The 21,196-nt window shown below is 47.7% G+C and overlaps 2 protein-coding genes across 4 annotated transcripts in view; one reads left to right on the top strand and one right to left on the bottom strand.

The window, feature by feature from the left end:
- The window catches only part of GEMIN8 (gem nuclear organelle associated protein 8), a 52,136-nt gene extending 49,868 nt beyond the window's left edge, over positions 1 to 2,268 (bottom strand). The window contains exon 1 of the mRNA XM_075590188.1: positions 2,003 to 2,268. The gene's annotated coding sequence lies outside the window, so the exon portion shown is untranslated. The remainder of the gene's footprint in view (positions 1 to 2,002) is intronic.
- Positions 2,269 to 2,362: 94 nt separating this feature from the next.
- Positions 2,363 to 21,196, top strand: part of TFG (trafficking from ER to golgi regulator) — a 32,063-nt gene continuing 13,229 nt past the window's right edge. For 2 of the 3 annotated variants that reach the window (XM_075590186.1, XM_075590184.1), the window contains exons 1-3: positions 2,363 to 2,560; positions 16,194 to 16,403; positions 18,912 to 18,995. In XM_075590186.1, coding sequence (XP_075446301.1) covers positions 16,220 to 16,403; positions 18,912 to 18,995 — 268 coding nt within the window. In that variant the 5' untranslated portion in view covers positions 2,363 to 2,560; positions 16,194 to 16,219. Of the gene's footprint in view, positions 2,561 to 7,772; positions 7,798 to 16,193; positions 16,404 to 18,911; positions 18,996 to 21,196 lie in introns of those variants that run through there. The other variant, XM_075590185.1, reaches the window with a different exon arrangement.

Here is a 21,196-nt window from a genome sequence, read left to right as displayed (position 1 = left end):
GTGTGTGTGTGTGTGTGTGTGTGTGTGACACAAGGCGATAAGTATGTGGTGTGGGAGACATGGAGTGAAGTGTGTGAGGGAGACATGGAGTGAAGTGTGTGAGACAGCATGAGTGCGTGTGTGAATGTGTGTAACATGGGGATAATGTGATAATAGCAGATAAGATCCTCAGAGGCCACACACAACTCCTTGCAGAATGTAGCACAACTAAAATCAATTAGATTAATTACAGAGGGGGGAATAGGATTAAGCAATACAACTCTGAAATAGAAAATGGGAGAAATTACAGTGTTAATAAAAAAAGAAAAAGGCCCAAATTCCACATAGGTCTGGTGTTGATTTAACAAGGCTTTAAAATAAATTAATGTCTCGTTATTGCTAACCTGTATCTTCAACCTGCTCTCTAACACAGTTTTAAAGGGGCAATCCATGCTATTTAAAAAAAATATATATATATTTTTTCAATCTAGGATTCAAGCAGATGGTCTCTGTAGGTACCTCCGTAGTAGGTGCCGGTAGCTGCTCCGCTCGGTTATCAGGGTTCACATTATGGCGGAGTTTCAAAGCTCCCGCGCCCTGCGGGCCAATAGGAAGCCGTGACATCATCAGGTTTGGCTTCGTATTAACCCATGTGCCTCGGTAGCTTTACACATTAAAGCCTAGATAGCTCAGCCTACGGAGGTAAGTATCTTCTGAAGCAGGACGTCCCCAAGAGCTGAAATTAATGGAGTTCAGCTCCGGAGACCCCTTGCTCCAATCCTGGGTAAAAAAAAAAACAAGATATGAGATTGCTCCTTTAATGGCTGTTTTCGCCGGGAAAGGGCCTTGCGTTAACTATACCAGCCGTGAGTGCTAATGATATGCAAAAGAGGTGTTCCTCCTGACAGCACCTATCCATAAAGCTCCGTTATTGTAAAGGCAGGGATTTACTAGAATGCCAAGTTACTTAAATACCTCCCCAAACAATCTTTTAAACAATACGTAGTAAATATGCTAACTTCAATCATTTAAATATACTTTGCATATCAAGATTAGCATGTAGCTTGTGTGTACCTTTATGTACGCGGGTATCTCTCGACATATTGTTTAACCCTGTAGGTGCCCTATAGACGTAACTACTATGTCATGGGGTCCAGCACTCCGGATGCCCCATTACGTAGTAGCTACGACGTAAAGTTCCTGCTCGTTTTTCTAGGGGAGATCACATCAGAACGCAGAACACAATATTTGAGGAAGTGGAAGGGAATGAGGACTCCTCCCCATCTATTCCGTCATTGGTAACAGAACGATCAGGGGATCACGAGTGACGGTGGGGCCGTGGCACTCAAATGGAGTGGGGAGATTTCTAAGTCATTTCCCACTCTCTCCACACCCCATATTTCAGGGTTTGGGCGTAACGCCAGATGGGCCGGATTTCTGGCATCAGCCAGCCAGATGCACCTGGCTAGAGAGGACCTCACAGCTGAGGGGAGCTGGGGCCCCGCGGCACACGGAGGCCCTGGCGGGCTGTACTTCGGGCATCGGCCGGGCGGCCGAGCCCCTGGAGGCACCGGGCCCGTGACACCTGTCCCAGCTCTCCCTCCCTGTCAGCGGCCCTGCATTGACCATCTCACTTGGGTTTAATTTGTCTTCTACGATTTACTCTACTGCGGTTAGATCAAACAAAACTTAAGACACCTTTCCTCCCTCCCCCTATATTCTGATATTCCCTTATAAAATGGCTAGTATTTTTGCAATTAGTGATACATTGTAACCGCTATACAAAGAGTTATACGCTTTTCTGGTAGTGAAATGGTTACGGTGCGCTGTTCCCGAAAATAGCAATTTGTTGTAGGCAAACCTTTTTATTTTGAGAGCACGTAAAAAAATGCTTAACAATGTACCTCTATTGCTATAATTATGTTATCAATGTTCTGTCTGCAATAAGATTTGACTCACATTGGTCTCTTGACCAGGGTTATTCAATGTGTTTTGTTATTATTATTATTAATTATTTACTCACTGCTCAAACTGACTAGTTCCAACCAGACACAGGGCATTAGTTCATTTATTATCTTGATTGCTGAGATCTTGGTACACTTTAGTTTTCACTGTGGGCAACGGCCTCAAATTTGCAGAAATTGTTTAATTTTGCCTTCTTCCTGATAAAAGTGTACCCAGCCCAATGCTATTCAATGGAAGGTGAATTACAGCCTTTCCCCACCTGCTGACTCTGCACTGCTACTAGGCTTCTTTTGTCACTAAGCTACTGTCCCTGTACCATTTTGTTTTTATCTTAATAAAGTTTTGTGGAAAAAAAGATCTTATGGACAAGCCCTTGTGCGCAGGAATTGCAGTGCGCATGCGGGGCGTCACTGTCCCTGCCACGTAACGAGGTACGCGGGGCGCCGTCATCTGGGCGAGCCGGCCGCCGATTGGTCTCTCGGGTGCGTGACGCAGCGAAAGAGACAGACAGCGGGGAGGGTGATCTCGCTGCCGCCGTCATCGTAGCCGGTTGTGTCTCGCGGCCTGGGTGGTTGGTGAAGCTTCAGCAGGAGCCGCAGCACAGAGGGAGCGCGAGGTGAGGGGGGACGTGCGCGAGGCTTGTCATCTGCCAGAGCACGCGCGGGGGCCAGGGTGTGGCACGTGACATCTGACATCCCAGCGGAGGGGGAGAGGTGTCATTATAAACCATGTATTATATCTGGATATGTAACATGGGGGAGGCGGGTTACACATCAGGCCGGGCCAATAAGCAGCCTGTGGAGCCTTATTTAGCAGGCAACTGTGTAAAGAAGAGACCGTAACGTTTAGCCTAATCCTACTGCCCCTGCTCTATGCCCCCGCGTCACCCCCGCTCTATGCCCCCGCGTCACCCCCGCTCTATGCCACCGCGTCACCCCCGCTCTATGCCCTCGCGTCACCCCCACTCTATGCCCCTGCGTCACATCAGCGTCACCCCCGCTCTATGCGCCCGCGTCACACCCGCGTCACCCCCACTCTATGCCCCCGCGTCTCCCCCGCTCTATGCCCCCGCGTCACCCCCACTCTATGCCCCGCGTCACCCCCGCTCTATGCCCCCGCGTAACCCCACTCTATGCCCCTGCGTCACATCCGCGTCACCCCCACTCTATGCCCCCGCGTCACCCCCACTCTATGCCCCTGCGTCATATCCGCGTCACCCCCACTCTATGCCCCCGCGTCACCCCCACTCTATGCCCCCGCGTCACCCCCACTCTATGCCCCCGCGTCACCCCCACTCTATGCCCCCGCGTCACCCCCACTCTATGCCCCCGCGTCACCCCCACTCTATGCCCCCGCGTCACCCCCACTCTATGCCCCCGCGTCACCCCCACTCTATGCCCCCGCGTCACCCCCACTCTATGCCCCCGCGTCACCCCCACTCTATGCCCCCGCGTCACCCCCACTCTATGCCCCCGCGTCACCCCCACTCTATGCCCCCGCGTCACCCCCACTCTATGCCCCCGCGTCACCCCCACTCTATGCCCCCGCGTCACCCCCACTCTATGCCCCCGCGTCACCCCCACTCTATGCCCCCGCGTCACCCCCACTCTATGCCCCCGCGTCACCCCCACTCAATGCCCCCGCGTCACCCCCACTCTATGCCCCTGCGTCACATCCGCGTCACCCCTGCTCTATGCCCCCGCGTCACACCCGCGTCACCCCCACTCTATGCCCCTGCGTCACATCCGCGTCACCCCCACTCTATGCCCCCGCGTCACCCCCACTCTATGCCCCCGCGTGACCCCCACTCTATGCCCCCGCGTCACCCCCACTCTATGCCCCCGCGTCACCCCCACTCTATGCCCCCGCGTCACCCCCACTCTATGCCCCTGCGTCACATCCGCGTCACCCCCGCTCTATGCCCCCGCGTCACCCCCACTCTATGCCCCCGCGTCACCCCCACTCTATGCCCCCGCGTCACCCCCACTCTATGCCCCTGCGTCACATCCGCGTCACCCCCACTCTATGCCCCCGCGTCACCCCCACTCTATGCCCCCGCGTCACCCCCACTCTATGCCACCGCGTCACCCCCACTCAATGCCCCCGCGTCACCCCCACTCTATGCCCCTGCGTCACATCCGCGTCACCCCCACTCTATGCCCCTGCGTCACATCCGCGTCACCCCCACTCTATGCCCCCGCGTCACCCCCACTCTATGCCCCCGCGTGACCCCCACTCTATGCCCCCGCGTGACCCCCACTCTATGCCCCCGCGTCACCCCCACTCTATGCCCCCGCGTCACCCCCACTCTATGCCCCCGCGTCACCCCCACTCTATGCCCCCGCGTCACCCCCGCTCTATGCCCCCGCGTCACCCCCGCTCTATGCCCCCGCGTCACCCCCGCTCTATGCCCCCGCGTCACCCCCGCTCTATGCCCCTGCGTCACATCCGCGTCACCCCCGCTCTATGCCCCCGCGTCACCCCCACTCTATGCCCCCGCGTCACCCCCACTCTATGCCCCTGCGTCACATCCGCGTCACCCCCGCTCTATGCCCCCGCGTCACCCCCGCTCTATGCCCCTGCGTCACATCCGCGTCACCCCCACTCTATGCCCCCGCGTCACCCCCACTCTATGCCCCTGCGTCACATCCGCGTCACCCCTGCTCTATGCCCCCGCGTCACCCCCACTCTATGCCCCTGCGTCACATCCGCGTCACCCCCGCTCTATGCGCCCGCGTCACCCCCACTCTATGCCCCCGCGTCACCCCCACTCTATGCCCCCGCGTCACCCCCACTCTATGCCCCTGCGTCACATCCGCGTCACCCCCGCTCTATGCCCCCGCTCTATGCCCCCGCGTCACCCCCGCTCTATGCCCCCGCGTCACCCCCACTCTATGCCCCTGCGTCACATCCGCGTCACCCCCACTCTATGCCCCCGCGTCACATCCGCGTCACCCCTGCTCTATGCCCCCGCGTCACCCCCACTCTATGCCCCTGCGTCACATCCGCGTCACCCCTGCTCTATGCCCCCGCGTCACCCCCACTCTATGCCCCTGCGTCACATCCGCGTCACCCCCGCTCTATGCCCCCGCGTCACCCCCACTCTATGCCCCCGCGTCACCCCCGCATCACCCCCGCTCTATGCCCCCGCATCACATCCGTGTCACCCCCGCTCTATGCCCCTGGCGTGGCCCCCGCTCTATGCCCCAGTGTCACATCTGCTTCAGGGCCCCCCCCCCATATCTCCTATGTCCCTGGCGTGGAGGCGGCCCCCCCATATCTCCTATGTCCCTGGCGTGGAGGCGGCCCACCCATATCTCCTATGTCCCTGGCGTGGAGGCGGCCCCCCCATATCTCCTATGTCCCTGGCGTGGAGGCGGCCCCCCCATATCTCCTATGTCCCTGGCGTGGAGGCGGCCCCCCCATATCTCCTATGTCCCTGGCATGGAGGCGGCCCCCCCATATCTCCTATGTCCCTGGCGTGGAGGCGGCCCCCCCATATCTCCTATGTCCCTGGCGTGGAGGCGCCCCCCCATATCTCCTATGTCCCTGGCGTGGAGGCGGCCCCCCCATATCTCCTATGTCCCTGGCGTGGAGGCGGCCCCCCCATATCTCCTATGTCCCTGGCGTGGAGGCGGCCCCCCCATATCTCCTATATCCCTGGCTTGGAGGCGGCCCCCCCATATCTACTATGTCCCTGGCGTGGAGGTGGCCCCCCATATCTCCTATGTCCCTGGCGTGGCGGCCCCCCCATATCTCCTATGTCCCTGGCGTGGCGGCCCCCCCATATCTCCTATGTCCCTGGCGTGGCGGCCCCCCCATATCTCCTATGTCCCTGGCGTGGCGGCCCCCCCATATCTCCTATGTCCCTGGCGTGGCGGCTCCCCCATATCTCCTATGTCCCTGGCGTGGCGGCCCCCCATATCTCCTATGTCCCTGGCGTGGCGGCCCCCCCATATCTCCTATGTCCCTGGCGTGGAGGCGGCCCCCCCATATCTCCTATGTCCCTGGCGTGGAGGCGGCCCCCCCATATCTCCTATGTCCCTGGCATGGAGGCGGCCCCCCCATATCTCCCATGTCCCTGGGGTGGCGGCCCCCCCATATCTCCCATGTCCCTGGCGTGGCGGCCCCCCCATATCTCCCATGTCCCCGGCGTGGCGGCCCCCCCATATCTCCCATGTCCCCGGCGTGGCGGCCCCCCCATATCTCCCATGTCCCCGGCGTGGCGGCCCCCCCATATCTCCCATGTCCCCGGCGTGGCGGCCCCCCCATATCTCCCATGTCCCCGGCGTGGCGGCCCCCCCATATCCCGCGGCCCCCCCATATCTCCCATGTCCCCGGCCTGGCGGCCCCCCCATATCTCCCATGTCCCCGGCGTGGCGGCCCCCCATATCTCCCATGTCCCCGGCGTGGCGGCCCCCCCCATATCTCCCATGTCCCCGGCGTGGCGGCCCCCCCCATATCTCCCATGTCCCCGGCGTGGCGGCCCCCCCCATATCTCCCATGTCCCCGGCGTGGCGGCCCCCCCATATCTCCCATGTCCCCGGCGTGGCGGCCCCCCCATATCTCCCATGTCCCCGGCGTGGCGGCCCCCCCATATCTCCCATGTCCCCGGCGTGGCGGCCCCCCCATATCTCCCATGTCCCCGGCGTGGCGGCCCCCCCCTATCTCCCGTGGCCCCCGTTATGGCGCCACCCCCCATCTCTTTATGCCCCCCACGTGCCCCCTCTTCCTATGGTCCGCGCCACCCCTGCCCTCCCTAATGCCACTGTCAAAGTCCTAATTATGTGTGAGAAAAGACATTGCTGGCAAAATAAGGGGGGAGGTAAAGAAAGAAAAGAAAGAACAAGGAGATAATGTACAAATAAATGATATAATAAAAAGGATATCATTTCATAAGTTTAATATACAGGCACAGGAAGTTGTATATCTATCTAGATCTATGTTTCACTATGGCCACATTCCTGAAAAAAAAAAATAAGAGCCACATGGGGCGGGTAGTTGTGCCAGGTAATTAGAAACCTGTAAGTAGGGGGGTAAGTGTATGCAACATATACACAATACCAGCACTGACCAGTATAAAATAAATAACGCGGGTTTGTTTATTCCATAGAACACCAGGTATCCCAACGTTTCGGTCGGAGGCATCTTCTTCAGGGGGGTGAAATGTCCAGATACTTGTTCTATGCATGGAATAAATTAACCCACGTTTCCCGGCTCTTCCCCTCTCTTCGCGCCTCCCCCCCCCCTCTTACCTTGGCTCCGGCGTCATATCACGTTGCCGTGTTGCGTCATGTCACATGACCTTGCCGTGTTGCCATGGCGATGCGTCTCCAGGAGCAAGTTAAGTGCAGTTTACAGAGGCTTTTGCCTCTTCCCCGGCACTTAATTTAAGTCCCCCAGTTTGTGCACCGCTGCCTTAAACCATATGAGGTTGGGAGTTCCTGTCTCGCAGATCTTACAATCTAAATGACAGTCTATCCTTATTTCTTTTAATATGCTACTATCTTATCTAGTCATTAGTATGACTATCAGTTCATTATTTGGTGCTGTTGTGTTATAATCACCTTGTACTAATATATTTCACCCTTGATTAACTGTGACAGCGATGCCAGTAACACATCACCTTGCCTGGTATATAGGTAGAGCTATACAGTACAGTGCTTTGTTGGGATGCTGGCAACTCTAGCAAACAAAAGGATATGTCGATCTGATCACATTGTAGCCAGACAGATTTATTGCACTAATGTGGTTTCAGAGGGAGTATGTGACCGCTGTTATGAGGATCCCGTCGGTGATCCAGCACCTCCTCCCATTGTATTACCACTGTTACTATTAATGTATCATCTTTAGGTGAGTTTGACGGTGAGCAACCCATGCTGATGTTTGACACTTCATTATTTTCAGTGGTCACCGATGCTGAAGCTGTATTTTACGTTGTGATTTCAGTTTGGTCTGTATAATATTTCTATTACAAAACGCTGTACCCTGCGCTGTACATAGAATTTGTTCACGCACAAGGAGTCCCTGCCCCAAAGAGCTTACAATCTAATGTTGGTTGCCTGAGGCAGAGGGAGATAGACTTGTACAACGTCACAAGGAGCCAATACTGGGGTTCAGACCGGTTTGAAAGGCAGAGACCTTGCTTCTCTTACTGCTCCTTCAGCCCTGGCACCACATCCGGCTGTGCCCATGTATCATGTCTCTGAACATATTTAGACTCGCACAGCGGCGGTGACCGGTTTCTTCCAGGAAGTGATGTCTCTTTACAGCCTCTTGTTTAAAGCCCATGGAGTCTGTGAGTAGCCGTTGTGTTTAAAATGATTGCTCCTCCTTGGAATAATGTCATGGGACAAGTTTTGCAATATAACATCATATTTTTTCAAACTGATAGCCTGAAATCTCACCTTTTTAACATTGTACTATTGATGTTTACTGAAGAAATAGTGAAATAAATACATCTCTGGTGGACTTAAGACTAGAAGCATGTGGCTGCCCCCATAGCAAGGGAGAGATTCATTGAGTAGGTGACAGGTCATGGTTTACTTTGTGCACAAGTAGACTGAACAGAATCAAATGCTATTTATCCTGTTTTCAGTACAGTGACCACAATCTCCATTTGATCATAATGAACCTGACACAAATTGTGGGTAATCTGCAGTTTCCAATAACAAATATATGGAGAATATGTGATCATTTTAAGCACCACAATGGAATAAGAATCTGAAAATGGGACCTTGTAGCTAGATGTTTCTGTGAGGCCGCCGAGACAAAAATGGAAATTTCCAGGTGTTTAAACTCCTTCCAGATTCTTTATATTTAAAAAAAAAAAAAATAACTAATTGTAGTGCTGTTCAGCATGTTGAATCAGTGCACTTCAACTCCACTCCACTCCACGTCCTGTTGAAACCATCAGACCACCGTTGATATGAATGGTTGATCACCTATATTTATTCTATCTACCATGTGATTTTTGTTTACTTTGAACCGTGAAGATACTGTGAGTAGGTATGGAAACCAGTTTGGGTCGTTCAGATCCTTTAGACCAGGCCTGCACAGTTCCAGTCCACGAGGGCTGCAAACAGGCCAGGTTTTCAGGATATCCCTACTTCAGCACAGCTGGCTCAATTAGAGCCTCAGTCATACTCGAGGACTGGAGTTGTGCAGGCCTGCTTTAGACCATTGCTACATTTCACTGGTAATGAGCTTTGTTACCGCCCCCCGGTAGTGAAGTGGTTCGGCCTGTTTGGTTGGTGGTAACATTTAGTGGAGAGAGAAAATGACTTGGTGCCTAAAGAGAAGATCTTATAACTACATTTTGTAAAAGTCATGGCAATATTTTGTCTATTCCAGAAGTGTGCAAAGTGGAGGGTGCAAGATTTTTCTGGGGGGGTGCGGCGATTGCAGAGGCCCCCCGCTCTTCCCCAAGGCATTTAAATTAAATGCCCGGGGATCGCGTTAGGCCCCTGCAGTGTCTTTCCTACCTTGTCTTCGGTAACGCGGCGTCAAATGACGCCGCAGAGTCATGTTTCTCCGCAATATAACTAAGATACGCCCTTTCCTCTGTTGCTCAACCTGCTAAAACTCTGACTCAGGCCCCCATTCTCTCACGTCTCGATTACTGTAACCTCCTGCTGTCCGGCCTTCCTGCCTCTCACCTGTCTCCCCTACAATCTATCCTAAACGCTGCTGCCAGAATCACTCTACTCTTTCCTAGATCCGTCTCAGCATCTCCCCTCCTGAAATCCCTCTCCTGGCTTCCGATCAAATCCCGCATCTCACACTCCATTCTTCTCCTCACTTTTAAAGCTTTACACTCCTCTGCCCCTCCTTACATCTCAGCCCTAATTTCTCGTTATGCACCATCCAGACTCTTGCGTTCTGCTCAAGGATGTCTTCTTTCTACCCCCTTTGTACCTAAAGCCCTCTCCCGCCTTAAACCTTTCTCACTGACTGCCCCACATCTCTGGAATGTTCTTCCCCCCCCAATACCCGACTAGCACCCTCTCTATCCACCTTTAAGACCCACTTGCTTAAAGAAGCATATGAGTAGCTCTGTGGATAATACTATACACAGGATACATAAAGCTTGGCCCCCTGCAGAAACACTTACCAGAACTCCCTCCTACTGTCTCTGTACGTTCTCCCTACCTACCAATTAGATTGTGAGCTCTTCGGAGCAGGGACTCCTCTTCCTTAATGTTACTTTTATGTCTGAAGCACTTATTCCCATAATCTGTTATTTATATTATCTGTTATTTATTTGATTACAACATGTATTACTACTGTGAAGCGCTATGTACATAAATACATACAATACAATGTGACATGTCAAATGACGTCACGTGATTCCGCGCGTCATTTGACGCTGCTTCTTAGGTGGGGGGGACGTGAGCACGGCTGCCAGGTAGGGGGGCGCAGCACAGAAATATTGCGCACCCCTATTCAATAAAAATTGGTCTATTCAATAAAAATTGGACACTGCATAAAATGAAGCAAATTGGCATTTGCTCATTGTATATACTCTACCTTAGGCTGCGCTTATACTGCAGGCGGGACGCGACGTCGCCTGAAAACAAAAGAATTGGCGGCGACCAAAAATTTGGAAGCTGATAAAATTAGATGTTTCAGAGGCTGTCGCCACATGTGACAGCCTCTGAACCAATCAATGGCCAGGTCGCCAACGACGTCGGCGAAAGTTAAATTATAACTTTCGCGGGTGGAGACGGTGACGTCACCCGTCGCGCGCACTAGAAGCGCGGCCTTAAAAACCACTGTGCCTCGTTTAATAGTAGTTTAAAAATGCTGTGGCAAAGTATGCAGCTCAATGAGCTTGCCTGCAGTATATTGTAAAGCTGCAGTCCAAGCAATATACGACATTTTATATATTTTTTAAAAACAACAAAAAAAACAATCAGTTATGTACAGTACTATGAGAAAATAGTTGTAGCAATTTTTTTAAACGACTAAATTACATTTTGAATGTATTGTAATGTAACAAGCATTTTATGTTTCTATAGCAACCATTTACAAAGTCACATCCCCTTCCTCTTCTGAAACAGACTCTGGCACACCCCTTTTTGAGCCCTGCCCTCTCTCTAGCATGGCACCAGTTGTATCTAGTGACTGCCTGGTCACATGATCTTCATCACAGAACTTTGCATCTTTGGTCCTCTTCTGCTGCACTGACAGCCATTTAGTGAACCCCCGAGCCGAATATTCGCTGATCGATCGGCAACTTAACTAATTACTTATTGTGGGGAATGCATTGATGCACATATTAAGGGGGTGAGGCAAAAGCAGCTTCGACAACTGCTTTGAGTAGATTAGTGCACCGTTGCTTTCTTTTAATGACAGTTACCAGGTAGGTAATAGAGCAAAATAATTCCTGTGATAAGATATTTATTATAACGACACTTATCGCGATAAATGTCTGAGCTAAAAAAAATACCAGCTTAACGGATTTAATTAATTTGTATAAATTAAAAACAATAAAATCATTAAGTTTAAACATTTTCTTTCAAGGGATGCGTTTTTAAATAAAACATTATTTTCCCCTATGCCTGAACATCAGAGATTTTACGAGTAATGGGCAAATACTCTGAAAATTGATCCACCAGGGAAGGAGCACGGCCACCGTTGAAGCTGAATGCCTCTGTCTGTCCCTAATAATGTCGAATACTTCCATTACTATCTCACTAGTATGTTGTCCAACTCTATTGCCAGGTGTCTTGACTCACAGTATCAGTAAGGCCATTTGGATGTTTGTGTGTGTGGCGAACACCTAGGAAGGGTTTTTATTAGATGGCGAGCAACATGGGTGGATTTCCATCATTACCAGTATTTTTCTTTAAAGCCGTTAACCTTTATTAGAGTTTCCTTATGACTGTACTGGTAACATTATGAACACTGGCACGGCCGAGGCCCTAATGTCATACCTGAAACAGAAGCGGAGCTTCTTCCACGCCTGTGTCTGTCAGCTGGGGTACGATGGCGGTGATGTGATCTCTGCTGAAGCAATAACATGACGGGAGGTGCCAGACCTCCGGCACTGTAAAGGTTAGTTCGGGACTTGTCTGCAGCGCACTCCTGTGTTACATCCTGGGAGTTGTTTATCATTACTTATGGTTCACTAACCAGCATCAAATTTGCATTTCGATGTTGGGACAGGTCTAGTAAACTCTGAAAAGGTTAGTGACATGTAGGGACCCTTTTGTTAGCTTGTGGCATTGGTGGAGACATTAGAACGTGATGTACAGTATTTCTTTATCTATAGAACGCTTTCTCCTGTATTGTAAATGAGTTTGTACAGATTATTAATATTAAGTTTGCAGACATGCTTGAATTGGCAATGCTTGGACTTTGGGGGTGGTCATTTCACTCCTGGGTGTATTTGCTAAACCCTTTTTAATAGCTAGTTTGTATCTGGGAGATCTGAGTAATTTGGCATTTATCCATCTACTCTTCTTTTTGTTAACTTTCATTTTACAGACTAATTTTAATTGACATCTGGCTCGGCTGTAGACGGATCCCGCTCTAGTTCGAGCCACAAGAATGTAGATGGAAGTGGTACTGAGAAGGAAGATACACCTTGCATTTCCATTGAGGATATAATGGGGATGCATGTATTGACAATCTTGACTCCCAAACAGTCTTTTGTAGTTACTCATTGAAACTACGATGATTTGTCGGTAATTTGTGCCATGTTGCTCTAAAGATGAATATAGTAGATACTAGACACTAGCTAAATTCAGACCCTTAATTACTCGCTCAGTAACAGAGACTATCTGAAGGAAGGAAGTGTTTACCCATTCCCTGATTTCTTGGTAAATAAAATTACCACTTGTGATGCATTTGCACATCTCGGACAGGTCTGCAACCCTATTATTCCCTCATTATCTCTTAGCAGACACTGCTTCCACTGTAGCAAGGGATTCTGGGTAATGACATGGTCACAGTTTGCTTCTTTTCCATTTTAACATGGATCCCTATAAGCTTTGCCTGCCGTAACACACAGCTTATGCCTGCCATATTACACCCCTTTTTCATCACGGCCTGGGTTAAAGAGCATAGCCAATAAACTTAGGCTGGGGCCATAGAGGGGGTAGCAGGGCTGAGGCGCGCTGACGCTGAGGCTCGCCTGCTGAAATCTGCGCGATTTCATGCCCATGCAGGCGAGCCGGCGGGCCGATCGGGAGGCGGGGGGAGACTGAGGGAGGCGGGGCAGTGACGTCGCTGGGCCAATCGCCCGCGACGCACCGACGTCAACGTCACGGCGCCGTGACGTTGACGCAGCTCCGCGCTGATTGGATGTTTTCAGCCGACAGCGCTCTGAAAAACAGCTTGGCTGTCGGCTGAAAAATCCAGCGCCTCAGCACGCCTGCGGACGCTCGCGTCAGCCCCCTCTAAAGACATCCTCATTGAGGATGCAGGGGCTCAGTGCGGAGCGTCCGCACGGCTCAGTGCGGCCTCCCCTGCTATGGACTCGGCCTTACTCAAACATCTGTTTTGACATTTTGGATCAGCAGTGAGTGTTTTTACTGGGTATGCAATGTGTCGCTGGGAGACACCAAACCATGCATATTGTTTGACCTTTCTTTAATTCTGTACTTGCACATTTTATACGATTTCCTTGTGCCTAACACAAGCATTATTAATTTGTGATTTGCAGCCTCACTAATAGACAAAACCGCATCACTATGTCTTCCTTTCTGCTGCAACAGCATATGTTCCTGAAACTGGAGTAAGGAAAATAGAAGATGAATCTACCTTTTTGAAGATGGAATAATGGCACAATAACAAACGGTTGAATTTCTTTGGAGCCTCTGACTAGGAGGTTTTTCAATCCAGGGCTTATCTACCGTTGTCCCACCAAGAGAACCAATGACGTTAAGGAGTGGGAACTCTGGCTGTACAAGCACGTGCTGAAAAGGAATTCAAACCCCTCCCAAGTCTTAACTTTTCAAATTTGGGCAAAAAAGTGATCAATTATCCAGATAAGACCCTTAAACATGTCATTGGAAATTGTTCCCTTTTGTTCTAGGAGGGATTCCCCTTTAAAATGACAGAAGATGGCATAATGGAACCTCAAACTTGCTTGTTCCTATTTGGGGAATCTGTGTGCATGTTTTTGGTGTTGTCCTGCCATTCATATTTGGAGGCCTCTGTAGTAGCTGCATTTATATAAATCCGTGTGGACTGGTCCTGAGTGTTCTGTCTTGCTAAGCTCTGAACCAGTTGTTGAACGTTTGAAGATATATTTTCCCTGGGTCTTGCCCACTATAAGTAAATTGGGAATGTACAGCATTCCAATCCAAAATGGTTCTAATGCTGGGCTGGGTCAGATTGTTAAGAGAGGAGAAATCAGAAATCTGAGAGTGGGTGGCCGGGCGGGTGTGAGTCGGAGCACTGCAGGACTCTGCCCGCCCCGGCTCTCGATTTTATACAGTCAAGGGAAGGCGTGCCTGTGTGCCTGCATGTGTCACAGATGCACATTGACGCACACACTGTGACACAGTGCCTCTCCCTGCTTTTCAAAACGCTGGCCCCATAAATTCTGTCTGGCTCCTAAGTATTTTGTTTCTGTCCACCCTTGTATACTTGTACATTAATTTATTCTTACACAGTGCAGTTAGTGTATCCCCATCCATGGTACAATTTACATGTTAAATGAATACCGTCTGGGATTCACTTACTGTCAATCAGAAATGTTAATATTTCTACATTTGGTAAGGCGCTGGTGCTATAAATACTTGTATTAGTTAGGGTGTTCATTCCCCATTTCATTGGAAACAGATTATCTCTCATCCCCAGATTCATCAAGCTCCGTTACGGTTAACGCACACAAATGGATGCTAATTCCTATTGACTTGAATGGGAGTTAACGCTCCGGTCGGGTGTGTTAACACGTGACAGAGTGTTAAATAACTCCTTTTGGTCTTGGGTAGACAAATGATTGCTGATTCTGTGTATAACATTTTGACTTTATATTGTACATCTCTAATCTGTAAATACTTGGGAAATGTATTTTGGGTCCAGCTCCAGATTGATATTTCATACCACATGGAAATAAAAAGCACAAACCAGAGTACAGGTAGTTCTCGTTATCCAACGTTTCACTTTTGTAACGAATGGCATATGCAACATGTTACAATGCAACCCTATGGGCTGTTTTTCAATGCCTGAATGTGTTATCCGATGCCTGAATGTGCTATCCGATGCCTGAATGTGCTATCCGACGCCTGAATGTGCTATCCGACGCCTGAATGTGCTATCCGACGCCTGAATGTGCTATCCGACGCCTGAATGTGCTATCCGACGCCTGAATGTGCTATCCGACGCCTGAATGTGCTATCCGACGCCTGAATGTGCTATCCGACGCCTGAATGTGCTATCCGACGCCTGAATGTGCTATCCGACGCCTGAATGTGCTATCCGACGCCTGAATGTGCTATCCGACGCCTGAATGTGCTATCCGACGCCTGAATGTGCTATCCGACGCCTGAATGTGCTATCCGACGCCTGAATGTGCTATCCGACGCCTGAATGTGCTATCCGATGCCTGAATGTGCTATCCGATGCCTGAATGTGCTATCCGATGCCTGAATGTGCTATCCGATGCCTGAATGTGTTAATGTGTTATCCAGCGCTTACCACCACTGTTTAACATGGGACTCACTTTACGACGATTTCACTATTCAACGCTACTTCCAGAGCGGGTTCCGTTGGATAACCGAGGACTGCGTGTAATCAATGATGAGCTCTAAAGCCCCAATCTTCCCTACCTCCCCCCTTCTTTGCAGGATCGGAACCAGGGTCCCTCAGCACTGAACTGCACATATATTACATTTTTATATTACATTTTATATTACATTACTACATATATATTACAAATATGACACTCTGGTTTTTAAAGGTGATTTGAATAGCACTACAGTTGGAAACTGAAACCGATGATGCTGCCGCTTCCTATTGGTCCAAGACTTGGTGGCCATTATGTTTAACTGACGGGAATTAAACCATGAAGTTCAGCGGTAAATATCCTTGGAATTGGAGGGGCCCCTGGAGCTAAAAAAAATATCACTGGTCGGCTCCAGGGGACCTCCCTGTTCCCATCATGTATTGAATGGGAAAAAATAGAGGGATTTGCTGCTTTAATGACTGAAAATTAGCGCTAAATGGAAATATGGGTGTTTATATATAAAATAATATGTATTTTCATTAGAATTTTATTTTTTTATTTTTTTAAGCTGCCTAAGGCATCACAAAGCCCACCATGAATGGACAACTGGACTTGAGTGGCAAGCTGATCATTAAGGCTCAGCTGGGAGAGGACATCCGGAGAATTCCCATTCATAATGAGGACATCACCTATGATGAGTTGGTGCTAATGATGCAAAGGGTTTTCAGAGGAAAGCTCCTGACTAATGATGAAGTGACCATCAAGTACAAAGATGAAGGTATTCTTAGCCTTTTTTTTTTTTAATGTTTCATTAATGCAGCCGTTGGTCGTTTTTAATGTTTGAACTGCACACGAGGGCAACAAAGGTATCTTAATTTGTGAGGAACAAAGTATAAGCGAACCTACCTTTTTTATTAAATTGCACGTAGGTTCACATCTAATTCCCAACCCCCCTCCATCTTCTACTAATATGCAAACGGTTTTCTTCATGGTCTCGCCATGTCTACTCCCTCCTCTTGGGACATAGCGTTATAAAGAATTATGCTAATTAATCTCATAGTTCTGTGAAGAAGCTAACCTGATCAAAATGGCTTCCCTGCACAATTTCTTTCCCCCAGCTTCTTTCTTTCAATGTTTTCTCCATACCCATTAGTATTTTTATACTTTGAGCGATGGTGCTATGGGGTTATTTACTAAACGGTGGTAGCTGTTAGTGATCAAAGTGGCCAATGAAGGGAGTAAGCATTTAGTTTCATGCGAGATTGATACATTTAACATATCTTATGTATTTGTCTTCTTCTTTTCAAGGTAAGGGCACAATTATTTACTATTGTATATTTGGTTGCTTGAGCGAGTAACCATAATAGTGCAAATGAAGTAGCCATGACTTCTCAGATGTTAGACATGTACCTTTGCTGTGTAAAAGAGGGAGCATTTAGTTTATTCTCCTTTTTACTAGTTGAGAAAAAGTATAACCGTCCCGTATTTAAATCCGCAAGAATGATGGTGTGCATAGTTACAAATAGTTATATCTCTAATAGTGTACTACAGTATGTACACATCATAAAAGAATGGGGGACAACGCACAAATGATATCTGTACTTGAAAAATCCGATCTATGAGGAAATACTCACACTCTGTGTTTGTGGCAGTTCAGACTAATGGTAAAATATTTTCAATTGAACCATCATTGGAGCTGAACTGTTAAATTTCACCCCCGGAGAACCCCTGCTTCCAGAGATACTTGCTTCCATAGGGGTTGCTTGTATCTCTGTGCAGTTTAAATGTCCCGGTCATGTGAACCAATAGGAAGCCGCAATGGATGATGTCACGGCTTCCTATTGGCCCACACGATGCAGGACATTTTGAACCGTCATTTCGTTGGGCACACAGTTCCCTCACTGCAAAGATACCGACACCCCCAACAGAGGTATCTCTGGAAGCAGAGGGTCCCTGAAACTGAAATGAACACTGTTCAGCTCCGGAGACTCCCTGCCTCAATCCTGCAATAAAATAAATAAAGGGTTCAGTGGGTTTCATTCTTCTGTTTACCTTGCTAATTTATTCTGGGAATGGTTTATGGAGAAATGTTAGTAAAGTTCAAGAAGCGCATTTGTTTTGTTGCATTCACCTGATGTTTGTAAAATAACAGGTCTTTTAACAAACAATAACTTTCTTTGACGCTAATGCAATGAGCATTTCTTGTAAATGACTGGTCTCATGTTAAATGTTACTGTAGGGTGGTGTGACACTCCAGCTTTACTTGATACAGTTGACTTGAAGCAAAGCGTCCTTGCACTCCCAGATTTGGCAGCTTTCCTCCCTTTAATGATGTGTAATCTGTGCATGAGACGGAGGGCTTGAGTCTCCAGAGTTGGATGATGCTTGGGGAAAAAGTTGCCATATTGTGATTTTTAATTAGAAAGGCAACTAAGATGTATGCTTTTGTTTTGCATCTTAACATAAATACTACACCTTTCCTTGTAAATGCCACATTTGTATACGTGTCCACACAAAACATTGCAGAATGAAGCTTTCTGAAGCTACTATTTAAAAAAACAGCACCGGGAACACAGTGTTCCTCCAGGTTTTGTATCTCTGGCAGAGACTCATCTGTCTGATTTTTTTTTTTTCCATTTAAATATTGTCTACATTAAACTAGCCTTGCCAGCATTTATTTAATGGCTTGCCACATCACACAGCTTGAAATGTCTCCAGTAGAAGAGAAGTAATAAATATTGCCACAAGATGGTGCTAACTGGCCACTAAACTTAGCATAGGCTTTCATTCTGGTCATTAGTTCTGTGCTTCTCGCCCTACCCCCCACCCCCTCTCTCTCTACACACACACACACACACACACACACACACACACACACACACACACACACACACACACACACACACACACACACACACACACACACACACACACACACACACCCCTCCCCCCCATTCTGTAGTATTAGATAATACTGTCTGCATTTTTTTTTAATATATATAACTTCAAATGCCTTTTTTAATGTACTGATCATCCTTTTGGTTGCTACAGCAACCAGTAAGATAGTCATATCCACTTCCTCTTGAAACAGCCTCTGCCACCTTATTCTGAGCTCTGGCATTTGGAACATTGGCAACAAAGTATCACAACCAGATATGTTGCAAAGTATCTGCAGTTTGCTAGCAGAGCAGCATGACCTATTCTCTGATTTCCAGACTTCTGTTTATAAACCAAATTACTACACATTCTTAGGTAAAAAATATTCCACTTTGTATTTTATTTTCAGATGGAGATCTAATTACCATCTTTGACAGCTCTGATTTATCATTTGCCATACAATGCAGTCGCATACTGAAGCTGACCCTGTTTGGTAAGTAAATTATATACTGTATTCTAGTTCTGTTTTTATTTAATTTTTTTTTTCCAGGCAAGTTTTGCAATAGAAGCTGGAAAATGTGGTTATATTTGGTGTTGGCTTTAGTTGGAGTATCGGCCTAAAGAAGGGTCTTTAGTGTTCCTGAAACCTTGCAATTCTCTTCTAACATCAGTGAGCCATCAATGGGCATCATCTTTACCCAACAAGAGTGATACCCGGTCAGCCTAGAATTAGGGATGGTTGGTACCGAGTAGGTGCACCCGGGGAGAGGAGCTAGAGCGAAGTCGCAGCAGGCGGTCCTTGATTTATCAGCTGATCTTCCATATTTTTTTTTAGTGATTTATGATTAAAATGTAAGGTTGTTAACTTCTGCTCACATTCTCATTACACCCCTATGGGGACAGTGGATTACTTTCAAGGCAACCTTTTCAATGTCTGTGCTATTTAGGCACCTCTATCCACCATATACTAAATAGGATATTTTTTTGTCTCTATTCCGACCAATACTGTTTACAGAGTCTGAGTGCATGCAATTTGGGTCTTCCCTGTCATGCGACAGGACCTCTTTCTGTTTCGTCATCTTTACCCTACAATTTATGTTGAGAAAATGTTTATTTTTTTTCTCTATAGGCCAACATGCATTCACCCTGCACACATTAAAGGGCTTTTATTAATATATAGCCTTTTCTGTTCCTTTGGTGCATGTAGTGTGGCATAAATTCAGTAAATAAAATGTACGTATCTTCAGAATAATTGTATTGTACAAATGATTTAAATTGATATGGTCTATAAATCTCTTTATTTAGATTATTATTTTTTAATGACAGGGCACTTGCTCAGATTTATGCGGAAATTAACCCCCCAAGAATTTAAATGTTAACATCTACTGTTTTCATGACTTATAAGGAAAAAAAAAATCAATGTTAAGAACTGGGGCTTTGAGATTTTATTAGTTTGATTTTTTTTATTTTTAGCATACAAGCTGTATTTCCAGGTCCTGCCACTAGCTGGTGCTAGTGCCACAGCGTTTCAACTCTGATTCTGGGTTGTCTTAACAAACATACAAAAACAAATCGTTCAAGGGTGTAAAGACCCTGCATAAAATGACATGGAAAGGTATTCTATGGAATATCTCAATTGTGGCCTCTTTTGGAATAGTGTCAGGAGTTGCCATAGCAGCTCTGTGTGTTTTATATCCCTTTAGGCCATTTTGAAGTAACTTAGAAAGCATATGTGGCGTTCTTTCTGTTTTATGCCTCTAATTACATCCGTTTAGTTGATGATCCATTTAACTTCAGGCATTAATAATCCTATCCTTCCATTAGTTGTCTCATTGAAATGCTGTTCATTTGAAGATTTACATGGACTAGTTGTGGCTTCAGCGGGGCGTTTATTGCGTTGGATAATCTAGTTTTGGCCATGAGCACAAAGTGATGCTTTTATTTGGAAAATAAAAATGAGATATAAATAAATGCATATTGATGTCGGTATCTATGACATGAAGGATGTGCCATGTTCAACGTCTAGATGGAGCAAGGGTCCATTTAGCCTCCCAAAAGAGCTCCCTTAGAGGTACTTGCATATTATTCTGTTCTTGTGAGGATTGTAACCCTTCGTTGGCATGCCTTTGTCTTGCATGCTTCATTGGGTAAATATTTGGGCTTCCTGGACATTGGTATGCTGAGCTACTTTTTGCTGGCTTTGCCTTGCTCTTGTTTCACTCAAATACTCTGCAGTGCTTTTTAAGTCCCTCTATGGTAGACAAGAAGTCTACATTTCAGTATTGGGGTAGGGAAGGTCAAAAGGACTTGAGAAAATTTTTTTTATTTTAAATAAATAAAGCTTTCTCCCAGTTTTAAACAATATAGGTAATTAATAGTTACAGATGTACAGGTAGAATATTGATGTGTTTTATTATGGATGAAAGAAAACTAGTTTAATGTGCTCCCACACACGAGAACTACGAGACACAAAAGTATTGTAATGAAACACACCAAGCCCCCTCCTCCCCTAACGGGCACCTACGCCTTTATTGTCCCGACGCACGGTTTAATCCACAGATTTATTTATATAATGTTTTTACCAGGAAGTAATACATTGTTACCTCTTGTTTTCAAGTATGTCCTGGGCACAGAGTTATGATGACGGATACATGGTTACAAATGACCTTAGGTGAACAGATTTATAGACATTGC

The sequence above is a fragment of the Ascaphus truei genome, chromosome 3 (assembly GCF_040206685.1).
Source record: "Ascaphus truei isolate aAscTru1 chromosome 3, aAscTru1.hap1, whole genome shotgun sequence".
Classification (NCBI taxonomy): domain Eukaryota; kingdom Metazoa; phylum Chordata; class Amphibia; order Anura; family Ascaphidae; genus Ascaphus; species Ascaphus truei.
The sequence above is the reverse complement of the archived record's forward strand: the minus strand, read 5'-3'. Positions and strand labels throughout refer to the sequence as shown.